Source organism: Perissodus microlepis, chromosome 7 (genome assembly GCF_051167445.1).
Source record: "Perissodus microlepis isolate ML-2025 ecotype Zambia chromosome 7, ASM5116744v1, whole genome shotgun sequence".
In the NCBI taxonomy this organism is placed as follows: domain Eukaryota; kingdom Metazoa; phylum Chordata; class Actinopteri; order Cichliformes; family Cichlidae; genus Perissodus; species Perissodus microlepis.
The window spans coordinates 55,128,920-55,149,405 of NC_140467.1; the positions used below are offsets into that span (position 1 = coordinate 55,128,920).

Consider the following 20,486-nt stretch of genomic DNA (forward strand, 5'->3'; position numbering starts at 1 on the left):
CCTGGGTAGGCTCTGATTGGTCGCTGAGCTAGGTGCCCTCACGTGGGGTGAACTGAGAGGTGCATTCAATGGTCATAGGAAATATGACGCTTGTTGATGTGGACAGTTAAAATAAAGAGTAAATATGATTTTTTCATCTGGGCTACAACTGCAGTGGTTTGTATCATATCTATCTAATAGACTCCAATTTGTGCATGTAAATGGAGAGTCCTCTTCACACACTGAGGTTAATTATGGAGTTCCACAGGGTTCAGTGCTAGGACCAATTCTGTTTACATTATACATGCTTCCCTTAGGCAGCATCATTAGAAGACATAGCATACATTTTCACTGCTATGCAGATGACACCCAGCTCTATCTGTCCATGAAGCCAGATAACACACACCAATTAGTTAAACTGCAGGAATGTCTTAAAGACATAAAGACCTGGATGGCCGCTAACTTTCTGCTTCTTAATTCAGATAAAACTGAGGTTATTGTACTCGGCCCTGAAAATCTTAGAAATATGGTATCTAACCAGATTCATACTCTGGATGGCATTACCTTGGCCTCCAGTAACGCTGTGAGGAACCTTGGAGTCATTTTTGACCAGGACATGTCCTTCAACGCACATATTAAACAAATATGTAAGACTGCTTTCTTCCATTTCCGCAACATCTCTAAAATTAGAAATATCCTGTCTCAGAGTGACGCTGAAAAACTAGTTCATGCATTTATTACTTCCAGGCTGGACTACTGTAATTCATTATTATTAGGATGTCCAAAAAACTCACTGAAAAGCCTTCAGCTAATCCAAAATGCTGCAGCAAGAGTACTGACAGGGACTAGAAGGAGAGAGCATATTTCTCCTGTTTTGGCTTCCCTTCATTGGCTTCTTGTTAAATCCAGAATTGAATTCAAAATCCTGCTCCTCACATACAAGGTCTTAAATAATCAGGCCCCATCTTATCTTAATGACCTTGTAGTACCATATCACCCTATTAGAGCACTTCGCTCTCGCTCTGCAGGCCTACTTGTTGTTCCTAGAGTATTTAAAAGTAGAATGGGAGGCAGAGCCTTCAGTTTTCAGGCCCCTCTTCTGTGGAACCAGCTTCCAGTTTGGATTCGGGAGACAGAAACTATCTCTACTTTCAAGATTAGGCTTAAAACTTTCCTTTTTGCTAAAGCATATAGTTAGGGCTGGATCAGGTGACCCTGAATCCTCCCTTAGTTATGCTGCAATAGACGTAGGCTACTGGGGGATTCCTAAGATGCATTGAGTTTTTCCTTTCCAGTCACCTTTCTCACTCACTATGTATTAATAGACCTCTCTGCATTGAATCATATCTGTTATTAACCTCTGTCTCTCTTCCACAGCATGTCTTTTATCCTGTCTTCCTTCTCTCACCCCAACCGGTCGCAGCAGATGGCCGCCCCTCCCTGAGCCTGGTTCTGCCGGAGGTTTCTTCCTGTTAAAAGGGAGTTTTTCCTTCCCACTGTCGCCAAAGTGCTTGCTCATAGGGGGTCATATAATTGTTGGGTTTTTCTCTGTATCTATGAAGCGCCTTGAGGCGACTTTTGTTGTGATTTGGCGCTATATAAATAAAATTGAATTGAATTGAATTGCAAACAAGCAGGCTTCTTCACGTTGCTGTGGAACTTTCAAGCAACAAGATAATCCAAACCACTGGAAACAGAATTCTGAAACCAAAGTATTATGTGATTTCAGCAAAAGTGGTAGAGCTGGCTAGATGATTTTAGAATTTAAGTTAATCTTAAGGGTTTGCATGCTCCCTAGTGCATGTGTGTATGTTACACCACTCTAAAAGATGCCTATCGCTCTGTGCCCCGGGCAGCTTTGGGACATTCTGATCACTGCATGGTCCATCTTATTCCAGTTTATAGGTAAAAACTCAAACGTGCCAAGCCTGTAGTCAAAACTGTGAAGAAGTGGACTAACGCAGCAAAGCAGGAACTGCAGGTCTGTTTTGACTCCACTGATTGGACTGTTTTTGAAGCTGCATCTGAGAACCTAGATGAGCTCACGGACACTGTGACATCATACATCAGTTTTTGTGAAGACGTGTGTGTACCAACAAAGACCTTTTGCACATACAACAACAATAACCCATGGTTCACTCCTAAACTCCAACATCTTCGTAAGGCCAAGGAGGACGCCTACAGAAGTGGTGACAGGGCCCTGTACAAGCAAGCTAGGAACACACTGACCAAGGAGATCAAAGCAGCTAAAAGGATCTACTCCCAGAAGCTGGAAGAACGGCTCTCAGCCAACGACCCAGCGTCAGTGTGGAGGGGCCTGCAGGAAATCACCAGCTACAGACGCCCCCACCCACTATTGAAGCAAACAAAGACCTGGCCAACGAGTTAAACACATTCTACTGCAGGTTTGAGACGGACAGACTCCCACACCTCACCCTCCCCTCCCCAGAGACATTGCTTCAGACATTGATCCCCAACACACCTTCCACCTCTCCCCCCTTCACCCTCCCCCTCCCCAATCCAGTCTCAACAACCACCCCCACCCTCCCCAATCCAGACCCAACGACCACCACCACCCTCCCCAATCAAGACTCAACGACCACCACCACCCTCCCCAATCCAGACTCAACGACCTCCACCACACCTCTCACCCCCCTTTCCTCCTCCCTGAAACTCAGAATACACACTGAGGATGTGAGCCGACTATTCCACAAACAGAAGCCTAGGAAAGCCCCCGGACCAGACGGTGTCTCACCCTCCTGCCTCAAAACCTGTGCTGAACAGCTGGCTCCCATCTTTACTCGCATCTTCAACAGATCCCTGGAGCTGTGTGAAGTTCCCTCCTGCTTCAAACGCTCCACCATCATCCCTGTTCCCAAGAAACCCACCATCACAGGACTGAATGACTACAGACCTGTCGCCTTGACGTCTGTGGTCATGAAATCCTTCGAACGACTGGTGCTAGCCCATCTGAAAGACATTACAGGCCACCAGCCGGACCCTCTGCAGTTTGCCTACCGGGCAAACAGGTCGGTGGATGATGCAGTGAACTTGGGGCTGCATTACATCCTGCAACACCTCGACTTATGCCAGGGTCCTGTTTGTGGACTTTAGTTCGGCTTTTAACAGCATTGTGCCTGAACTTCTCTCCTCCAAACTCTCCCAGCTCAGCGTGTCACCAGCTACTTGTCAGTGGATCACCAGCTTCCTGACAGATAGAAAGCAACAAGTGAGGCTGGGGGAGATCACCTCTGAAACACGGTCCCTCAGTATTCCCTCAAGGATGTGTCCTCTCACCACTACTGTTCTCCCTCTACACTAACGACTGCACCTCCAAGAACTCGGCTGTTAAACTCCTAAAGTTTGCAGATGACACCACTGTCATTGGCATCAACTCCATCCTCAAAAAGACCCAGCAGAGGATGTACTTCCTGAGACAACTGGGGAAGTACAGTCTTCCACAGGAGCTGTTAATCCAGTTCTACACTGCGGTCATTGAGTCTGTCCTGTGCTCCTCCATCACAGTCTGGTATGGTGCAGCCACTAAACAGGACAGGAGCAGACTGCAGCGGACAGTACGGACAGCAGAAAGGATCATCGGCGCCCCCCTGCCCTCCATCCAGGATCTGTACCTCTCAAGAACCAGGAAACGGGCAGGGAAAATCATCACAGACCCCTCACACCCTGGACACAGACTTTTTGATCTGCTGCCCTCTGGCAGACGGTACAGAAGCCTGCAGACCAGGACCACCCAACATAGGAACAGTTTCTTTCCCCTCGCCATCTCCCTTCTAAACAGTTGACCTGTCACACTGCTCCCACTGCCAGACTGCAACTTATGTACATTCTGTGGTATTCATTCCACCTCATTTCATTTCTGTATGTATATATATAAGTTTAGATTAGTTATTTATAGTTGGTTTACACAGCTTTGTGTATGTATGTGTATGCATGTGTAATGTATATATAGACACGTGTGTGTGTGTGTGTGTGATTTACATTGCTGTGCTTGAGAGCCACCATCTACCGGAACCAAATTCCTTGTATGTGTCTGCACATATACTTGGCCAATAAACACGATTCTGATAATGTATAAATAAAAGAGGGCATACACAAAAAACATGCTTTCAATTAGTTTATTTATAACACCACCACCATTTTATCTAGATTTCGTTAACAAATGTGATCATGAAAAGGATAATGTTATAGGTAAAAAGAAATAAAACAAAATAAATTATTTAAACAAACAAACAAAAAAATAACACGACAAATGACAACACAGCAGAGAAATATTTTAGAAGGAGAAAGTTGGTCAACTTGGTGTTTTTCCCCCATTCTGACTGTTGATATGCTGAACCATAAAAACTGACTGGCGTGGATGATAAAGGCTATATCTGATAAGGGAATGAGTTACACTACTTTAGTTCGCCACAGTCAGCAATGACAACCTTGGCTTTAGTTGTGCCACTCTTTGTGCCTTGCTTCTCCATTGCCTTGACAACATCGATACCCTCCACAATGTTGCCAAACACCACATGCTTCCCATTCAGCCTGGAGAGCAGAGGAAAGTATTAGTATGCGAGAAAGACACCTGAAATAAGCTGAATAGAACCTGAATGCAGCAGCATTACTAAGTAGAGCTTACCAGTCAGTTGAGGCTGTGCAGATGAAGAACTGGGAACCATTTGTGTTGGGCCCTGCATTGGCCATGGACAGTGTCCCCATGCCTGTGTGCTTCAACTGAAAGTTCTCATCAGGAAATTTCTCTCCATAGATGGACTTGCCCCCTGTTCCATTGTGGTTGGTAAAGTCTCCACCCTGAAGAGAAAAAATGAAGCACATGTGGTAAACATACATAAATACATACATACATACATACATACAGGTGAAAGTGAGGACACTACATATTCCAAGCCTTGACTGTACCTGGCACATGAATTTAGGGATCACACGGTGAAATGTGGAGCCTTTGTAGCCAAAACCTCTCTCCCCAGTGCACAAAGCACGGAAGTTTTCTGTAAAATTAGCATATTGTTGCTTACTTAAAAATATATAAAGCAACTCAAGTCAATAAAAATAATAAGCAAACTATTTTTCTGCTTTTTGTAAAAAAAAACAAAAACAACAAACAAACAAAAAAAAAAAAACCCTGAATACTCAATTAATTTCCTGGAGGAACCTACCTGAGGGATTAATAAAGTTCTATCATCTTTACAGTAAATTTGAAACTTCATGGATAACAATAATAATTATATTTTAACATTTTTAGAAATACCATTTTGATTAAGTAAGTTATGGTGAATTATTCATCTCAGAAACATAATAAATAATGTCATAATAATATAACTTTTGGGCAGCTGTGGCATAAACCTTAGTGGTTGGTGATCTAGTAAATTTGTAAAGCATTACACAGATCCTTCTCTTTCTAGTATTAAGCTATAGGTGTTAGTATCTCCACGAGCCAGTTGATTCCTGTATTATTTTCACAGTCTCTATCACCCATAGCCCTGACAGATATTTAGAATAAATCCCGCTGAGGTTGAATGGGAACGCAAACTTTTCAGCAGTGAAACATAAATTGATTGTTGGGTGTGAGGAAGCTGAGGACGCACAGTCACACGGAAAATGTTTTTCAACCTCACCTACCTGCAGTCTTCGGGACCACATCAGCCCGGAGCTACAGAACACAGAGATTTCAATTAGTGGAAAGGAAATAGGGGATTCTGTTTTAAGGTTGAGAATTTATTGATGTCATAAAAACACGCAAGTTTGAGACCTGCTAAAGGATATTTGCTTTTATTTATTTGCTTAAACTTTAATATATTTTTAAGCAGCATATTTATCGACACTCAACCCTATACTAGAGACAGCAACCCCACCCTTCCCCAAGCACTACTCATAGGAATTGACGATTCTGCGAATGCAACATCTGGAACATACAAATATAAATAGTTCATGTAAAAAACCGTTAACCTGGAACACTGGAGTACCCGGAGGGAACCCACGGAGACACTGGAAGAAGCCATAGGCCGCACACAGAAAGGCTAGATTGGAAACCACAGTGCTAACCACAGTAGCACTAGGTTGCCCTCAGTTTATATTGTCACCTGACGATAACACTGACACCTACATGCATTTGCTTTAACTAAAGTTAAAAAAAAAAAGCAGCGAGGTTTTAAATCTCATCAGACTATTGGGAATGAAATTGAGACGACTCCTTAGATGACGAAGCTGTAGCTCTGAAGCACGGAGTGAGAAAATAAATGATAATAGGAAATTTCTTACCTCCATTACAATTCTGCCGGCGTTAGCGCCATCAATTGTGATGTCAAAGAAAACTCTGGGGTTTCCCATGTTCACAAATGTGCTCGCGATTCGGTCGTGATAAAGAATAACGTACTGAACCTGACAGCGACACTCGGGTCTATTTTTGGGATGGGTCTTGCGGCAGCGATGTAAATGGCCCACAGCCAATCACAGCCGTTCCCTTTCAAAGACTCCAATGCTGACCAATTGGATTTAAGATAATCGAGGTTACGTGTGACATTTCCACGGCGACCCTCAAGGGCGGGGCAGGGAGCAAAACAGTTAGGTGCCTGACCTAAATTATTCAAGACCACCTAAACCAAGACCAAGACAATACCAAGACCAGAGGGTATCGAGACCAAGACAAGACCGAGACCGAGACAAAAAAAAGTCTTTAAACTGCAGCCAGATGCTGCTTCGTTTACGGGTGTCAGGCATATTTATGTGTTTTTGCGATGCACTCGCACAGCCCTCTTCCCCGCTGTCTACTGTCTCACTCACTTACAGAGAGGACAGACGCATGCTCCACTTGACTGTCGCGTCTCTCACCCTCTCTGTTTTTCACATAATGATATTATCCTATATGCTCGCATGTGATTGGCCACAATATGGAGGGATTGAAGCATAGCTGAGCCACTGTGTGAGAGCTGAGCAGCGAAAGGAAATTAAGTGAGGCTCTTAGAGAACTTACGTTGTGTCATGGATACTGTTGACTCCAAATCTCCCCCGACCACTATGTCGATCTGAGACAGCAACGCCGAGAAAGCGAGACCAAGAATAGACCAAAGTCCATCGAGATCATTACATCAGTTACATTTGGGGTCAGATGATGATTCATCTGAGCCCAAAACAGCTTTCCACTTTGCCTTGGTCCATTTTTGAATGAGCTTTGGTGCACATACAATGGTGACACTACTGGATCATTTTAACATATGGCTTCTTTTTTGCATAATACTGCTTCAGCCAACATTTGTGGATGGCATGATGAACTGTCTGAACAGAAAATTTAGGAATTTTTATACATAGTCCCCCATTTTCAGGTTCAGCATTAATTGTACAGTTGACTAACAAGCAGTTTCATGGTCAGGAGAGGTCTATGACAAATTAAGTAGATCAAAGATTTGAAGCTGATTCCAAATGTTGGATTTCCATTTGGTAGCTGCTCAATGGAACTCTCAATATGAGGTCCACAGAAATGTCAAGGTGGCCATCATTACACTGAAAAAACAGATAAATCAAAGATTAACTTGGGACCGCATGCTAGTAAGGGAAAAGTATGGAGAAAGAGCGAAATGGTGGAGGCAATGTTATGGCATAGGCATGGTTGCCAGTAGAACCAGACCACTACTGTTTATTGATGATGTGCCTGCTAATAGAAGTAGGATTAATTCTAAAGGCTATGCTCTGAGCACAAAAATGCTGTAACATACAAACTATTTCAAAAAATTATTTATGCTATTAGTTTTATCCATTTATAACACAGAGTTTAAATATCCAGCTAAAATCAGACTAATAGTTAACTATTAGTGAAAACAAAATTAATAAAGATGACTAACCCAAACAGCACTTGGCATTCTGATGGAAAAAGCTTTACATACTATAAATACATTCAAAAAGCTAAAACTAAAATAAACGTTAAAGTTAAATAGAAAAAACACCATTGGTCAAATAGCAATGTTTAATTCTGATTCAGTTTCAGGAAGGGGACAAAGCAACTGTGAATACAATGATAATTATAATTAAAAAATAAATAGAAAATAATGGCAATTACAATGTGTTACAAAATAGGCAGAACATTTTTAAAAATCTTTTTTGTTTTTTGTTTATTTTTTTTGTAGTAAATTTGTTTGTTCATACTTTTCAAATATAATTTTGCGTAGCTCAACCTGGAAAAGAATTTCTGTTGCTTTGTCAACACAATGTTGGACCACAACGAGTAAATAGTTCATACAAAAAAATGTCAACTTTAAAAAAACCACATTAAGAATAATTTCAACTTTATCTTGATGACTGCTGACTGTCCATTTTTTTTGTCACACATGCATCTTTTATGTATGACCTTGATTTTTACAATTGGTTTAACACTTTTAAACATACAGTATACAGTGCCAACAATGATCCTTTATCCAACTAATAACATTAAAATTATCATGTTTAACAATTTGTCTGATACACACACACGTTCTCTAATGAAAACAGTTGATTATACAATACGTAAACCCGTGCCATGATGGGTTATAAATGTAAAACAATATAAAAACATACTAACTTTCAAATGGCAGAAAAATGCCATGACACACAGCTCATATAAAGTATTTTTGAAAGCCCTCAAAAGAGGGTAAACCAACAGAGGGAAAGTGAGGCTTTGTACATTTCACAGTGCTGAAGGATGTCAGAGAGACAATGAATGTCAGTGCTCTCCCAGCTTTATGTTGTGGAAAAGGCCTACTGGCAATGCCTTCATACTTTGGGCTTTTTCTCATTTACTCTATGACGACATGTGTCTTTTAGCTCTACACCTTAACCACTCTCATTTTACATTGTAATCATTGTGTATTTAAGAAAATGTTTGTCAATTTTCTTTATCTTGCATTATCATCAATTCCCAGAAGATGACCACAACTAAGAAATGCATCATGCTACCAATTAGTGGGTCTCAAGCAAGAAATACTTGTATGAATAAATATAGTTACTTATAGTATTTAATTTAAATAAAATTGCACAAAATCATCAATCTTTACCTGAATAAATGTAAACAAACTAAATTATGTAAGATTAATATTTAGTTATTTAATTAATAATATTATCAATTACCAAAAATGTCCAATGTAATCATCTTCAGTTTCCCAAGGTTGGCTCAAACTCATCAAACCACTGCTGCTTGAAAATAACTATAAATACTTTTAAATGACCCCAAGTTTACTGGGTTTGGATCATACCACATTCCTTTGCAATCTTGTAAATTTGAATTTTCTCATAAATTGACCACAGTGTTATAAGGTTAGATCAACCTCACCTCACCATTGACACCACTCATGGCTTCCCCCATTATAATCTCAGAATATCTGGCTGTTCTTATAAATAGATCACACATTGCTTGTTTGGATTAACATCAACTTCCAACAGATATCACTTACAAATTTATGATTTATAATATGAGGATGTCAGAGCTATTCTTGTGTGTGTGTATATATATATATATATCAGCTCTTTCAATGATGGTCCCATGTAATATTTTCATACGAATAAAAGGGAAACTGCTCCAGCACCTCTTTACACCCTATATGTGATTTGACCTCAGTAACTTATTTCTGAGTTTAGTTTACAAAATACTGTTTTGTAAATCTTATTCACACTATGCTTCAAAATGAAAGTTTATATGACTTGTGATCGACATGTCATTAGCCAATACACAACTAGTTTCGCAGTCAGACTCGCCCCTCCTTGTCACATTTAAATGTTTGTTAACCAAAAGCTGAAAACAGTAAATTCAAACCTTCAAACGGGGCTCCAACTTGTATACCGTCTATCGAAAACACACTTATCCCAATCCCCAGTTTGATTTAACTGGTCATTCTTGGGCAATGTGTTTATGTAAATAACCAGTGCTAAATGTTTTCTATTGCTTTCCATTGTATTACTAACAAAAATCTTAGAAAAACAGGTGCTTTCAACTTTTTCAACTCAGAAAGTGAGCTCATAGTTGGATTTGACTTTCCCCTCAAAAATTAAATGCAACAATGAACCTGCACAGCCATGATACAACCCTGGCCGTTGGTCACATATTCTGTAGCATAAAATTGTCTTTCTTTTGGCTAATATTACCAGACAATGCAGATGCAGACAAATTGCTCGTCACTGGCAATATGCTATCTGAAGCCATATCAGTATTTGAGTCGTGAAGTTTATGTTGGAGTCTGTTGGTAATTAGTGGGATATTATTGGCTAGAGCCAAACAAGTTTATAAATAATCATTATACCGTTTAGGAGCAGTGCATCCTATGGGGGAGTGACCCTGTTTAGCTTGAACCTTTACTTTTAGAACTGTGTAAACTTAACACACACAAAAAAAGCTACAGAATGAGAAAAATCCCAAAAGCATAATAGGGGTGCTTTAAACAAAAGGTGCTATGTAATGGAAGGAAATTCAAATTAACTGTATATATAAATAAATATATATGTTTTTTAAGCTGAGTTGGCATTAAAAATAAGCCAATAATAACCTTACAGAAAAACCTAATTTTAAGGCAAGAATACAAAAATATTCTTGCATGAAACTTTTTGTTTCCATTATCATACTTAACATGTGGACAAGTTACAATACAACGATCTGCAGACAATTTGCAGCACTCACGATGTGCAGAAGTGTATGTTAATGTATGAAAATCCCCAGTCAAATTTTGGGAACTCCTTTATGAATGTACACCAATAAAAAAAACCAAACAAAAAACAATTTAATCATTAAATACAAAATACTCCAGCCAGTGATTTGTGCTATAGTTTCAAATGCTGGTCTGTAGAGTCAATGCCTGTGTACTGTTGCATTCTTCAAACTCATAATAGTGTTCACATTTCGAGAGTGTTCCTACGTACACCTTAACACTGTACTCAAAGAATTTCAGCAGCAGGACACTTCAGAGCAACTGATACACAAAAAACAACATAACACACACAAAGAAGTTGGTGAAAACTGAGCCGAGCTACAGCAAAGAGAGAAAGAGGCTGGAATGGAAGTTTGACTCAGTTGTTCTCGAACAGAGAAAGCAGATCATCACTGCTGTTGTTGGGAAGGTCTGGAGGGCCCAGATAGGACAGCAGCTCATCTGGGTTGGTCAGCTCAGGAAGAAGCTTGATGACAGATAATTAAGGAAAAAAATAGACACTTAAAATGTTTTTAAAATTAAATAAACACTGAAAGTTTGAGATACAGCAATCTTATTAAAACTGTATTCAAATCTTTATATACACAAACAAGAACCAAACTTTCTGTGGATCATGTTCATATTTCTGTTCCTTTATGAGAAATGTTTTGCTACACTATGTTTATACATTTTTATGATTTCTTTACTATTCTTTTTTTTTTTTTAAACTGAAAATTTAGTACGACATCAACAGGCCTCTACTCACATCTAGCGCATGATCTGTCCCCTCTCCTACAGGCAGTCCCGGGCCGCTCAGACCAAAGGTGCCTTCGCTCTGTCCGAGGGTATTCTGGGTATTGGTGCTCCGCTGTGGCAGAGGGCTGCTAGTGTCACACAGACTCGGGTTACTGTGCACACCTGAGCCATGCTGCTGGAGGATGTTATGAGAGTGGTCAATTTGTCCAGAATGAGCCGTCTGACAGGAAAAAGAAAATAAAAAAGGAAACAAGAAGGGAATGCTTATTTTACACATGGACAACATTATTCACCACAAATAATACTGTGCAAGGACAATTTACTGAGGCCTTTACTTCAGAGGTTGAAGGTAAGACGTTTCTGGCAGCAAAAGGAGGGCAGCTGCTTTGAAAAAACGAAGCAGCTGCATGTGACAGGATTTGTTTTAGTGGCCGATGACTGTAAGTGTGAGCAAACATGTTGTTGATGACAGCCAAGCGCAGAGAAGCATGATTTTAAGCTGGATGCCAAATGATTCAAACCAAAACAAATAACTAACCAATCAAAAGGCAAACACTCTTATAGCTAATTGATAACTTTTAAAATATTAGGGGGAAACTTTACATCTATTTTTTCTCACTTTTAATGAGGCAGTGAGAGAACAGTGTGTTACCCAGGAGCTCTAAGAGACCATAAAAGACTTACCTTGTGGATTTCTAGCTTTATATACCTAAATTTACCATAACAGTTCTGCTTACTTAACAGTTCATAATAATCCTCATCTATCTTATATTGGGGCTTGGTGCAGACCTCAGTTCATCCTCTATGTGAAAAAAAGCCATTTTAGCCCATTAAGGCCATGCTCCCTTTAAGCCCACATTATTTCTGATGGGCTGCCCTTTGTTAATAGAAGCTTTGAAAAACAAGTGGGAAAGACCATCTCTGAATCGAGGAGGGGGCCTAAGGGTACATCTTTCGCCATCTTACAATGCTGTGATTGCAGCCATTCCCCAACTCTCTGTGAATGGTACTCGTGGCCATTGATCAGTGGTTGTTGATCAGTGGGTTTTGGTCAATGGTTGTTGATCTGCATAATTTGCATAATTATGATTAAGGAACTGACCTCCCAGCCCATTGTTCCTTCAGTGGGCTGGTTTCAGCCATTATGCAAATGTACTGTTTATAAGATTGGGGAAACCTGCAGTCAGCTGAGACTGAAGAAGTCACTTGGATGAGTGACGAAACGTTTCTCCCACAAAACGCTACGTCCAGATGAACAGAATCAACTTTTTGGAGAAGTGGGCTCACTGCCAAACGGTGTGGGTGAGAAAAAACAGTCCACTCAGTAACATCCTATAACAGCACTCATTGGTTAGGTTAGCTGTTTACTCCGTTCATAATCTAAATCAGGAGCGTCAAACATAAGGCCCACGGTCAGAACTGGCCCGACAAAGACTCAAATCTCCCCCACTGAACAGCTTTAGAAAATCTAAAGGAGGGTATCAAGTTTGGACTTTTAACTGTATTTTTATATCTTATATAGCTTTTCCTGTTGATAAAGCTCTCCCCCCATGGACATTAAGGTTGGGCGACGTAAAATTTTTCCAATCGTCAATCCAGTAAATGACGACAGGCGATAGATTTGTGCAAGTGACTTTTTGACAGGCAGAGCAATGTAATCATGCACGGACTGATTTGCACATTTAGAATTTATACGTTTTGTTTGGAGGGAATATTTTAACCTTGTTTCAGTATTAATATAGCTACTTTTTGGATTATTCATTTATTTATTTATTTGAGATGCGCCAAATCACACATAAGACTTAACATTACGTTGAAGATTTAAATGTTTTTTAAAAAGTTTGGGTTTAAGAGCAGGAATCTCTCTGAGATAGAGGTTTTCAGTTGAGAAAACATAACAGACAAAATAATTTGAAACAAGAAGTCAGACTTCCAGTAGCTTCTAGTAGCTAGCCCTAAGATAAACTACTATGTGTGCTTCTTCAAGTAATGGACTGCATCAATTAGGGTTACATAAACAGTACAGTATATAAGAAGCCTTTGACTGTGGTGCATTTATTCTTGTTTATCGCTGAAGTCTACTTAGCGTCAAAGGAAAATACCTGAGGAAACTGACCCTAATTCTCATTGCTGTGGCCATAAGGTCCCTCTTTTTTCCTGCCTGTTTATTTACATATATATTAATTGGGTATTAAAGATATCCAACCTGCTCAGACTGATAAGGGAGTGGAGGTGGTGGTCCAGAAGGTGCATACTCTCCTAGTATTGGGGTCCCAGGAGTGTTGGGGAAATCTGTAAATCCTGGCTGGTTGGAGAATCCCTGATTCCCTACAACAAAAATAATAGCAAACATTATTTCCATTGAGCAAATAAAAACAGGCCAGTAGAGACTTTTTTCCTGTTGCATAATAGTACTCAAGGCAACAGTGGAGAGAGAAAACTTCCTGCTGAAGAGTCAAAGAGCATATCTTTATTGCAGTGCTTGTAATATTACTTAGGTCACCTCACATCTATCTTCTATGCTTGTCTATAGTTTCTGCAATGATGCACAATATATACCATGAGTTACAAGTGGGGATAGCATGGAAACCATGGAAACTTCATTTTCTGGACATTTCTGACCAAGCAAACAGTCCTTAAAATGGTATCAATTAAAGAAAAAAAAAAAGAAGCTGTCAAAGAAAGTTGCACCAAAAAAAGTAGATCCAGCAATACATTTGTCAGGCTTTTAAATCCATCTGATTAGAATCAGTGGTTCCACATCAGATCAGGGCTCTTGAACCATTTTATAAATCAAAATTAAGTTTTTCTTAAGACCTATTTAAAATCTCAACCAGAAAAAATCTTGACATGAAATGGCTATTAAAGACAGCTTTTTTGGTATACAGCTCTTTAGCAGTGTAATCCCTATAATAATCCCTTAAACCACAGGGTAGGGATTACTGGTATGATAAAGTGAATTTGGGAAAGTGTTTCACATCAAGTAATTTTGTGTTTTTACATCAGTAAAAATAAATGAAGACACATAAGCTGCTACCTTAAGTCATTTGACTTAACAGAGTACTAAACAGACCTTATTTGATTGAGAGAGCATATTAGTTATTGTTATTTATCATTTTATAATTTTTATTTTTAATACATAGTTACAGTCATGGTATGTACAGTATGTAGGGCTTTTGTACTGAGCACTCAAAGCACTTTTTTAAACATGTATCTGGGTAACATGGGTTCAGTATCTTATTCAAGTATAGGTTGACATGTAGGTGGGAGTATCCAGGGATCAATCCACACTTTCTAACAGTGTTGCATCGGTTAATTGAAGTTTGTGGGCATGTCTTTATGCACAGTTTTTTTAAGGTCTCAACTTTGGTCTTGTTGTCCACAGGACATTGTTCCAGAAGTCTCATGGTTTGTTCAAATGCAAAATTGGAAAGTGAAGTAGTGTTGCCATGCTCTTTTTGGTGAGAAGAGGCTTTCTGTACTTGTGCAGTGTTTTTCTAATCTGATTGTCATAAACGTTAACATGCTAACTCTGCTCTGTAGCATCTAAGATGTAGCTCTTGGGTATGCTGCCATTTCTCTGAGCATTGTATGACCTTGACTTTTTGGGGGAAATTTGTTGGAACGATCACTCCTGGAAAGATGGCAAACTGTCTGTTTTCTACTGGGGAAAAGCTTCAAATTGTCTGGAAATGGCCTTTTAACCCTTCTGAGAGAGAAAGAGAGAGAGAGAGAGAGAGAGAGAGAGAGAGAGAGAGAGAGAGAGAGAGAGAGAGAGAGAGAGAGAGAGAGACGGACGGACAGACAGCAACAATTGCTAGCTTAAAATCATTGCTGGCTGATATCTTTCCTCCTTGGTATCGTGATAATAGATAACTGTCACAATTTGTAAATGATACAGACTAATGAGTGAGGACCAAGAATGCCGATACCACAGGTAGGCAGAAAATGAGCCATTTATTAAGGCTGGAAAAATGTAAAAAAGCACAACACAAATCTAATGAGGAAACCGTGACACTAAAATCAAACATGCAGGCAGCCGCCAGTGCTACTCCTCAGCCTCCTAGTAATCTGAGAAGGTAATTTCATTTCATGGTGCAGGTATTCATTGCCACTCGCGCAATTAAATTCCTTGTGTGCAAATTCAACATCCTGCGTGAATAGAACTTAGCAGCTACACGCACAAAGAAGCCTTTGCACACGTGAGTCTGCTTTGTGTGTATGGGTGCAGCTTCACACTCTTGTGGGTAGCTTTTGCGCTAAAAGCTAAATCCTGCTCGCTCAAATCAGACTTTTGACTGTCTGGATGCGGAGCCCAAAGGAAGAGGGGTCCTAAAGTGACTTTAATGGAGGTTATTGCATTAAACAGAGTTACACCATGGCAGCAACATAAGCGTTGTTTTAAAATGTATCTGTTTATAATTTCGAAAATAAAGTTTGCTCTTAACAACAGTTGCTGTTTGCTGTGCAGCAGTGGAAATACTGACAACCAGTGTTGGTCAAGCTACTTGAAAATCGTAATTAGATACCAATTACGGATTACTTCTCCAAGAAAGTAATCCCATTACTTTACTGATTACTTTTTAAAAAGTAATTAGTTACTTTATTAATTACTTTATTAGTGTACAGTGGACGCTAATGTTTTTGTCACTTTTTACGGAATAAAACTCAAAGTAATGTCAGTACTTCTAAGCTTTAAACGCTGCATGGTCGTACTCTCTTCCGCACTCCATATTATCCATTGTTGATCAATACACGTCTGTTACTGCCACGGACGCTGCACGTTCATACGTCATTGTCATGAGACACTCTCACAAACAAAATCACGTTCTAGTAATGCAGTAACAGTAATCCCTTACTTTACTTGTTAGTTGAAAAAAGTAATTGGACAACTCGACAATCGACAACTGTCACTGGTTTACGTTAATGCTGAAGAAATCTTAAAAACCATAATTCTAAGGGACATTTTAAAGCACTCCAACCTAGTCATGTATGCAGTTACATACGTTTCCTGCAGAGTGAGCAACTTTTTGATGGCAGGTTTATACATCTCTATTGTGGTCAAAGTTATAACTGCTAGATCCCAGTGCACACTTGCTTTGCAGATTATGTTTTTTCTCACATGCAACTTTTGAGAGAAAAATAATTCCACAAACTATGGAACAAAGTAAAACAAGAAATACAGAAAAAGATGACAGATTCTAACATACAAATATGACCACAGGATACAAAACAATAGGAAAGGTAACTAAACCTAAACCTAAATTACATCTATCCATCTTATAGACCAATCTCAACCTTATTTTTATCTCAAAATTTTATTAAAGAGTAGTTATAAAACCTAGTTGTAAGACATTTTTTATATTAAAAATGTTTATTTGTATATTCATGTAGATTAATTATTTTTTACATTTTGATCTTGGAGGTTAGGTGGGTTAGGGAATGTGAATAAAATGGACTCAGACTTTAAAAAAAAACTGTAACAAAAAAATTTAATTATATTTTATGTATGATAATTATAACCGCCTCTTTTCAAATTATAACAACAACAACAAAAAAGTCCTCTTTCATACCTGGCCGACTGTACTCTGGGGTGTTCCTGCCTCCTGCATTCAGACTTTGGTAGGGGGATGATGCTGGGCCCAGAGCAGCAATCATTTCCATCACATTTGGTAAGACCATGTGACTTGGACTGACTGTGCGACAGCGTTTGAGGACTGGTCCATCAGGCTCCTCTTTTATGTGAAGGTCAGGTTTAACAGGCACCGGCCTCCAACCACATACTGGGTCTATAGTGATCTCCTCATAGTCTGAACTGAGGAAGGGAGGGAAGGGTGAGACATGAAAATTGAGGACATTAAATAACAAAACTAAATAAATAAATAAATGAATCGTGGAGCTTTTATTAAATTCTGTCCATTTCTAATATCATGTGTCCATAATTCATTAAGTGCAGTTTTACTTATATAGCACCAGTTCCCAGCAACAGTCATTTTAAGGCATTTTATATTATGATGAGCTTCCAATATTAAAGAGAGAACCCAAACCATCTGATGATTCCCAATTAACAACACTGGAGTGATGAATGGAAACTAATGCTCCTGTTTAGATCCATCACTTGTTGTCCTCCACTTGTTCTGTTTCCTCGTGTTTTTTTAAGGACACACCACACAGCATGTTAAGAAATGCCAATAATAGCTATTTCTGCTAATAGCGCTTTTGGAATCCTATTGTTGGTGAAAAAAAAACTATTTTATGTCTTTCAAACTATGTTATCTTTGTCATTTCTCATAAATTCAACTAAAATGGGAACTAATTAAGTGTGTTTGCAATGGTCTGCTATTAAAGTACCTAAAAATACTATTTAAAACTGGTTCTTGGCTTAGTTTTCTGTTAAGTGTAGCGACAAGACTAGTTCATTTCATGAGTTGGGTGCCTTTTTTACGCTTGAATGATTCAAAAGGTTAGAGCTAAGTTGTTCACCAAACAAAAAATAGTCCTCTGAAAATGGTCAGATAAAGACTGGGCAAAAAGTAAGTGAAAAAGCAAAACTTTAAAAGATTTTAAAAGAACAATTGGAAGCAAAATATAAAGAAATAAAAGGTGACTCAACATTTTTGTTGTGTGTGTGTGAGTGTGTGTGTGAGTATAGCATTATTGTGAACCTTGTTCTTTTTAACCACAAAAATGTAGTGAACTGAAAATTGGCAAGCTCTTTAGATAGCAGTTTATCATTTTTCAGGATGATGGCAAATAAAGAATTACTAAAAAAAATTGTTTTTTGTTAAAAATGACAGCAGTACAGAAATGAGTATATCAATTAAATTCAATGTCATTTTACTTGTATATATCAACGGTAGTCGCCTCAGGTACTTTATATTGTAAAGACTGTAGAGACATACAGAGAAAGCACCAACAATCAAACTACCACCTTGGAGCAAGCACTTGGTGACAGTGGGAAGGAAAAACTCCCTTTTAAGAGGAAGAAAGCTCTGGCAGAACCAGGCTGGGGGAGTAGCAAGCATCTATCATGACTGCTTGGGGGTTGAGTATCATGACCCAGTGGTATGGAAATACCAATGGGTTGTGAATTTCCTGAACTTATCCTCCCTTTCTGTGTTCTCAGCCAGCTGCATCTACCATTTTCTGTATACTAATGCAGCTCTCTAACATTTATTAGAATTTAAGAGATTTCACTTATTTTGAGATTCTATAGCTGTTAAGTAACTATTTACAGTAACAACACTTACTTTTGGATATAGACAAGAATCCCAAGCATATACTGGTCAACCTCCAGTCCTTCTAGCAAAGCTGTTTTACTGTGAACAAGAGGGGCAAACAGCTGGTGAATACTTTATGCTGACTACTGATTATGAAAAAAGGGCAACAAGTCATTGTTAATGCACTTACTTGCAAACAGGGCATCGCCAGGTCCCTCTTTCACAGTTTAGCTGCAAATAGGACTCCAGATCGAAACACTATAAAAAAAAGATCACAGATTTCCAAGTTGAAAGAACTCCACCGAATTTATCTGGAGGTGTAAGTAATAAGTGCACACATGACCTTACCTGTATGTGCCTGCAGTCATGGCCTCTGGCTGGCAGCTGGATTCGTTTGAATGTGATGGGGCATTTGAGAGAAACTTTAATAGCCGTCTGCTCCACTCCATCTTCGCCATTCAGACCAGGGGTTCCAGGAATGGTGCCACTGCTGAAGTTTCTTTTTACTGAAACAAAATGACCATAAAAAAGAAAAAGATGACTACCCGAGTGCTCCTAGAACTCCTTTAAGGAGAAAACTCTACAGCCGAAATAGACAAAGATTTTTCTGTATCAATGCTGGTGCGAAGACTGTTTGTGCTGTACTGATCCCCTTGCAAAGTTTCTTTCAATAAATCCCCAAATCAGTTTTCTTTCAATGGTGAATTTTATTTTTCACAACTGGAAGTCTACAAAGTTAGCTCCTTAATTCTTCATTCTGTATTCTCTGTAGCTTAGAAGGTAGAATGGGTCATTTACTAATCGAATGCTTTGTGGTTCGATCCCTGACTATGCTAGTTTGCATGCCAGATATCCTTGGGGAAGCTGCTAATCCCAAAGCTGCTATTTGATGCATCCACCAGAGTATGAATGTTAGATAGAAAGCACTTAGACAGAAAAAAGTGCTTGTAGGAATGGTTGAATGAGACATGTTGTACAAAGTGCTTTGAGTACTCAGTAGTGCTATGCAAGTACCAGTCCATTTGCCAGTTGCTACTTTTCACCAATACTGAATACAATAAGGAATTCGGTTCATAAACTATTGTGTCCAATGATTAGCATTATCATATCTCTACACTAAAAGTGTTTATTGTCTCTCTGCTTTTCAAATCTATTTCCTCACATATCCTGCATACTTTTAAAAGACCAAGGTGGCTATGGTAAAACTGGGGTGGCTGTAGCTCAGGCGGTAGAGCAGGTCATCTACTGATCGGAAGGTTGGTGGTTCGATTATCCTTACTAACCCCATTTTGCTCTCTAATGCATCCATCGTAGTGTGAATGTGTATGAATGTCAGATAGGCACTAACAGCTTAGAAAAAGTGCTTGTGTGATTGGGTGAATTAATTACTTGTATAAAGTGCTTTGAGTGCTCAGATAGGGTAGAAAAGCGCTATATAAGAACCAGTCCATTTACCAAAACTGTTCAACTCGAGGCTTAGTCACAGAAACTTGCTAATCAATATGCGACCTCACAGCCAGTGTTGCATAAAATACAAATACACATACAAGTTGTACAGGGCTTTCTAATTCACTGAATGAATGCACAGCGTGGCAAAGTGTTAAGTGGAAACCAGTGGGCCCTGCTACAACTGATGAGGTTGATAACTCACTCTTTGTAATGCAGTGCTCAGCTGGCAGCAGTCTCTTCTTCATCAGACCCTGCAGAACAGACCTGACAGATGGCCGGTGCACCAACTGTAGCACAAACAGGTGGGACTGGGGACAAAGAGACATAAGGGGCAAACAGGAGTACAAAATGAGGTTAATTCATTAGTTCAATGTAACGTACTGTACTAAATTTTCTGCATTTCTGTGACTGAGTC

General features: G+C 39.3%; 2 protein-coding genes across 8 annotated transcripts in view; both read right to left on the minus strand.

Moving 5' to 3' along the window:
• Positions 1 to 4,101: 4,101 nt before the first annotated feature.
• ppiab (peptidylprolyl isomerase Ab (cyclophilin A)) lies at positions 4,102 to 6,438 on the minus strand. Of its 2 annotated transcripts, XM_084936080.1 has the most exons (5): positions 6,265 to 6,436; positions 5,626 to 5,656; positions 4,906 to 4,994; positions 4,625 to 4,797; positions 4,102 to 4,530 (listed from the first exon to the last, which is right to left on the minus strand). In XM_084936080.1, the coding sequence occupies exons 1-5, from the start codon at positions 6,331 to 6,333 to the stop codon at positions 4,395 to 4,397; spliced, it is 498 nt and encodes a 165-aa protein (XP_084792206.1). In that variant the 5' UTR covers positions 6,334 to 6,436; the 3' UTR covers positions 4,102 to 4,394. The 2 variants fall into 2 exon arrangements, with proteins under 2 accessions (XP_084792206.1, XP_084792208.1); XM_084936082.1 differs by having other exon boundaries at positions 4,625 to 4,994; positions 6,265 to 6,438.
• Positions 6,439 to 7,949: 1,511 nt separating this feature from the next.
• zmiz2 (zinc finger, MIZ-type containing 2) overlaps positions 7,950 to 20,486 on the minus strand; it is a 35,143-nt gene continuing 22,606 nt past the window's right edge. For all 6 annotated transcript variants that reach the window (XM_084936076.1, XM_084936074.1, XM_084936079.1 and 3 more), the window contains 8 exons: positions 20,274 to 20,379; positions 18,971 to 19,128; positions 18,813 to 18,880; positions 18,653 to 18,721; positions 16,976 to 17,217; positions 13,609 to 13,730; positions 11,413 to 11,622; positions 7,950 to 11,133 (listed from right to left, as the gene is read on the minus strand). In XM_084936076.1, coding sequence (XP_084792202.1) covers positions 11,026 to 11,133; positions 11,413 to 11,622; positions 13,609 to 13,730; positions 16,976 to 17,217; positions 18,653 to 18,721; positions 18,813 to 18,880; positions 18,971 to 19,128; positions 20,274 to 20,379 — 1,083 coding nt within the window. In that variant the 3' untranslated portion in view covers positions 7,950 to 11,025. The remainder of the gene's footprint in view (positions 11,134 to 11,412; positions 11,623 to 13,608; positions 13,731 to 16,975; positions 17,218 to 18,652; positions 18,722 to 18,812; positions 18,881 to 18,970; positions 19,129 to 20,273; positions 20,380 to 20,486) is intronic.

What these genes read in the sequence shown, in the direction of transcription:
- ppiab (XM_084936082.1), bottom strand. Translation starts at nt 6,333, where the DNA reads ATGGGAAACCCCAGAGTTTTCTTTGACATCACAATTGATGGCGCTAAC. An exon ending in TGTGGTCCCGAAGACTGCAG is followed by an intron (nt 4,995 to 5,625) that starts GTAGGTGAGGTT and finishes CTAATTTTACAG; the next exon opens with AAAACTTCCGTGCTTTGTGC. An exon ending in TGCACAGCCTCAACTGACTG is followed by an intron (nt 4,531 to 4,624) that starts GTAAGCTCTACT and finishes TCTGCTCTCCAG; the next exon opens with GCTGAATGGGAAGCATGTGG.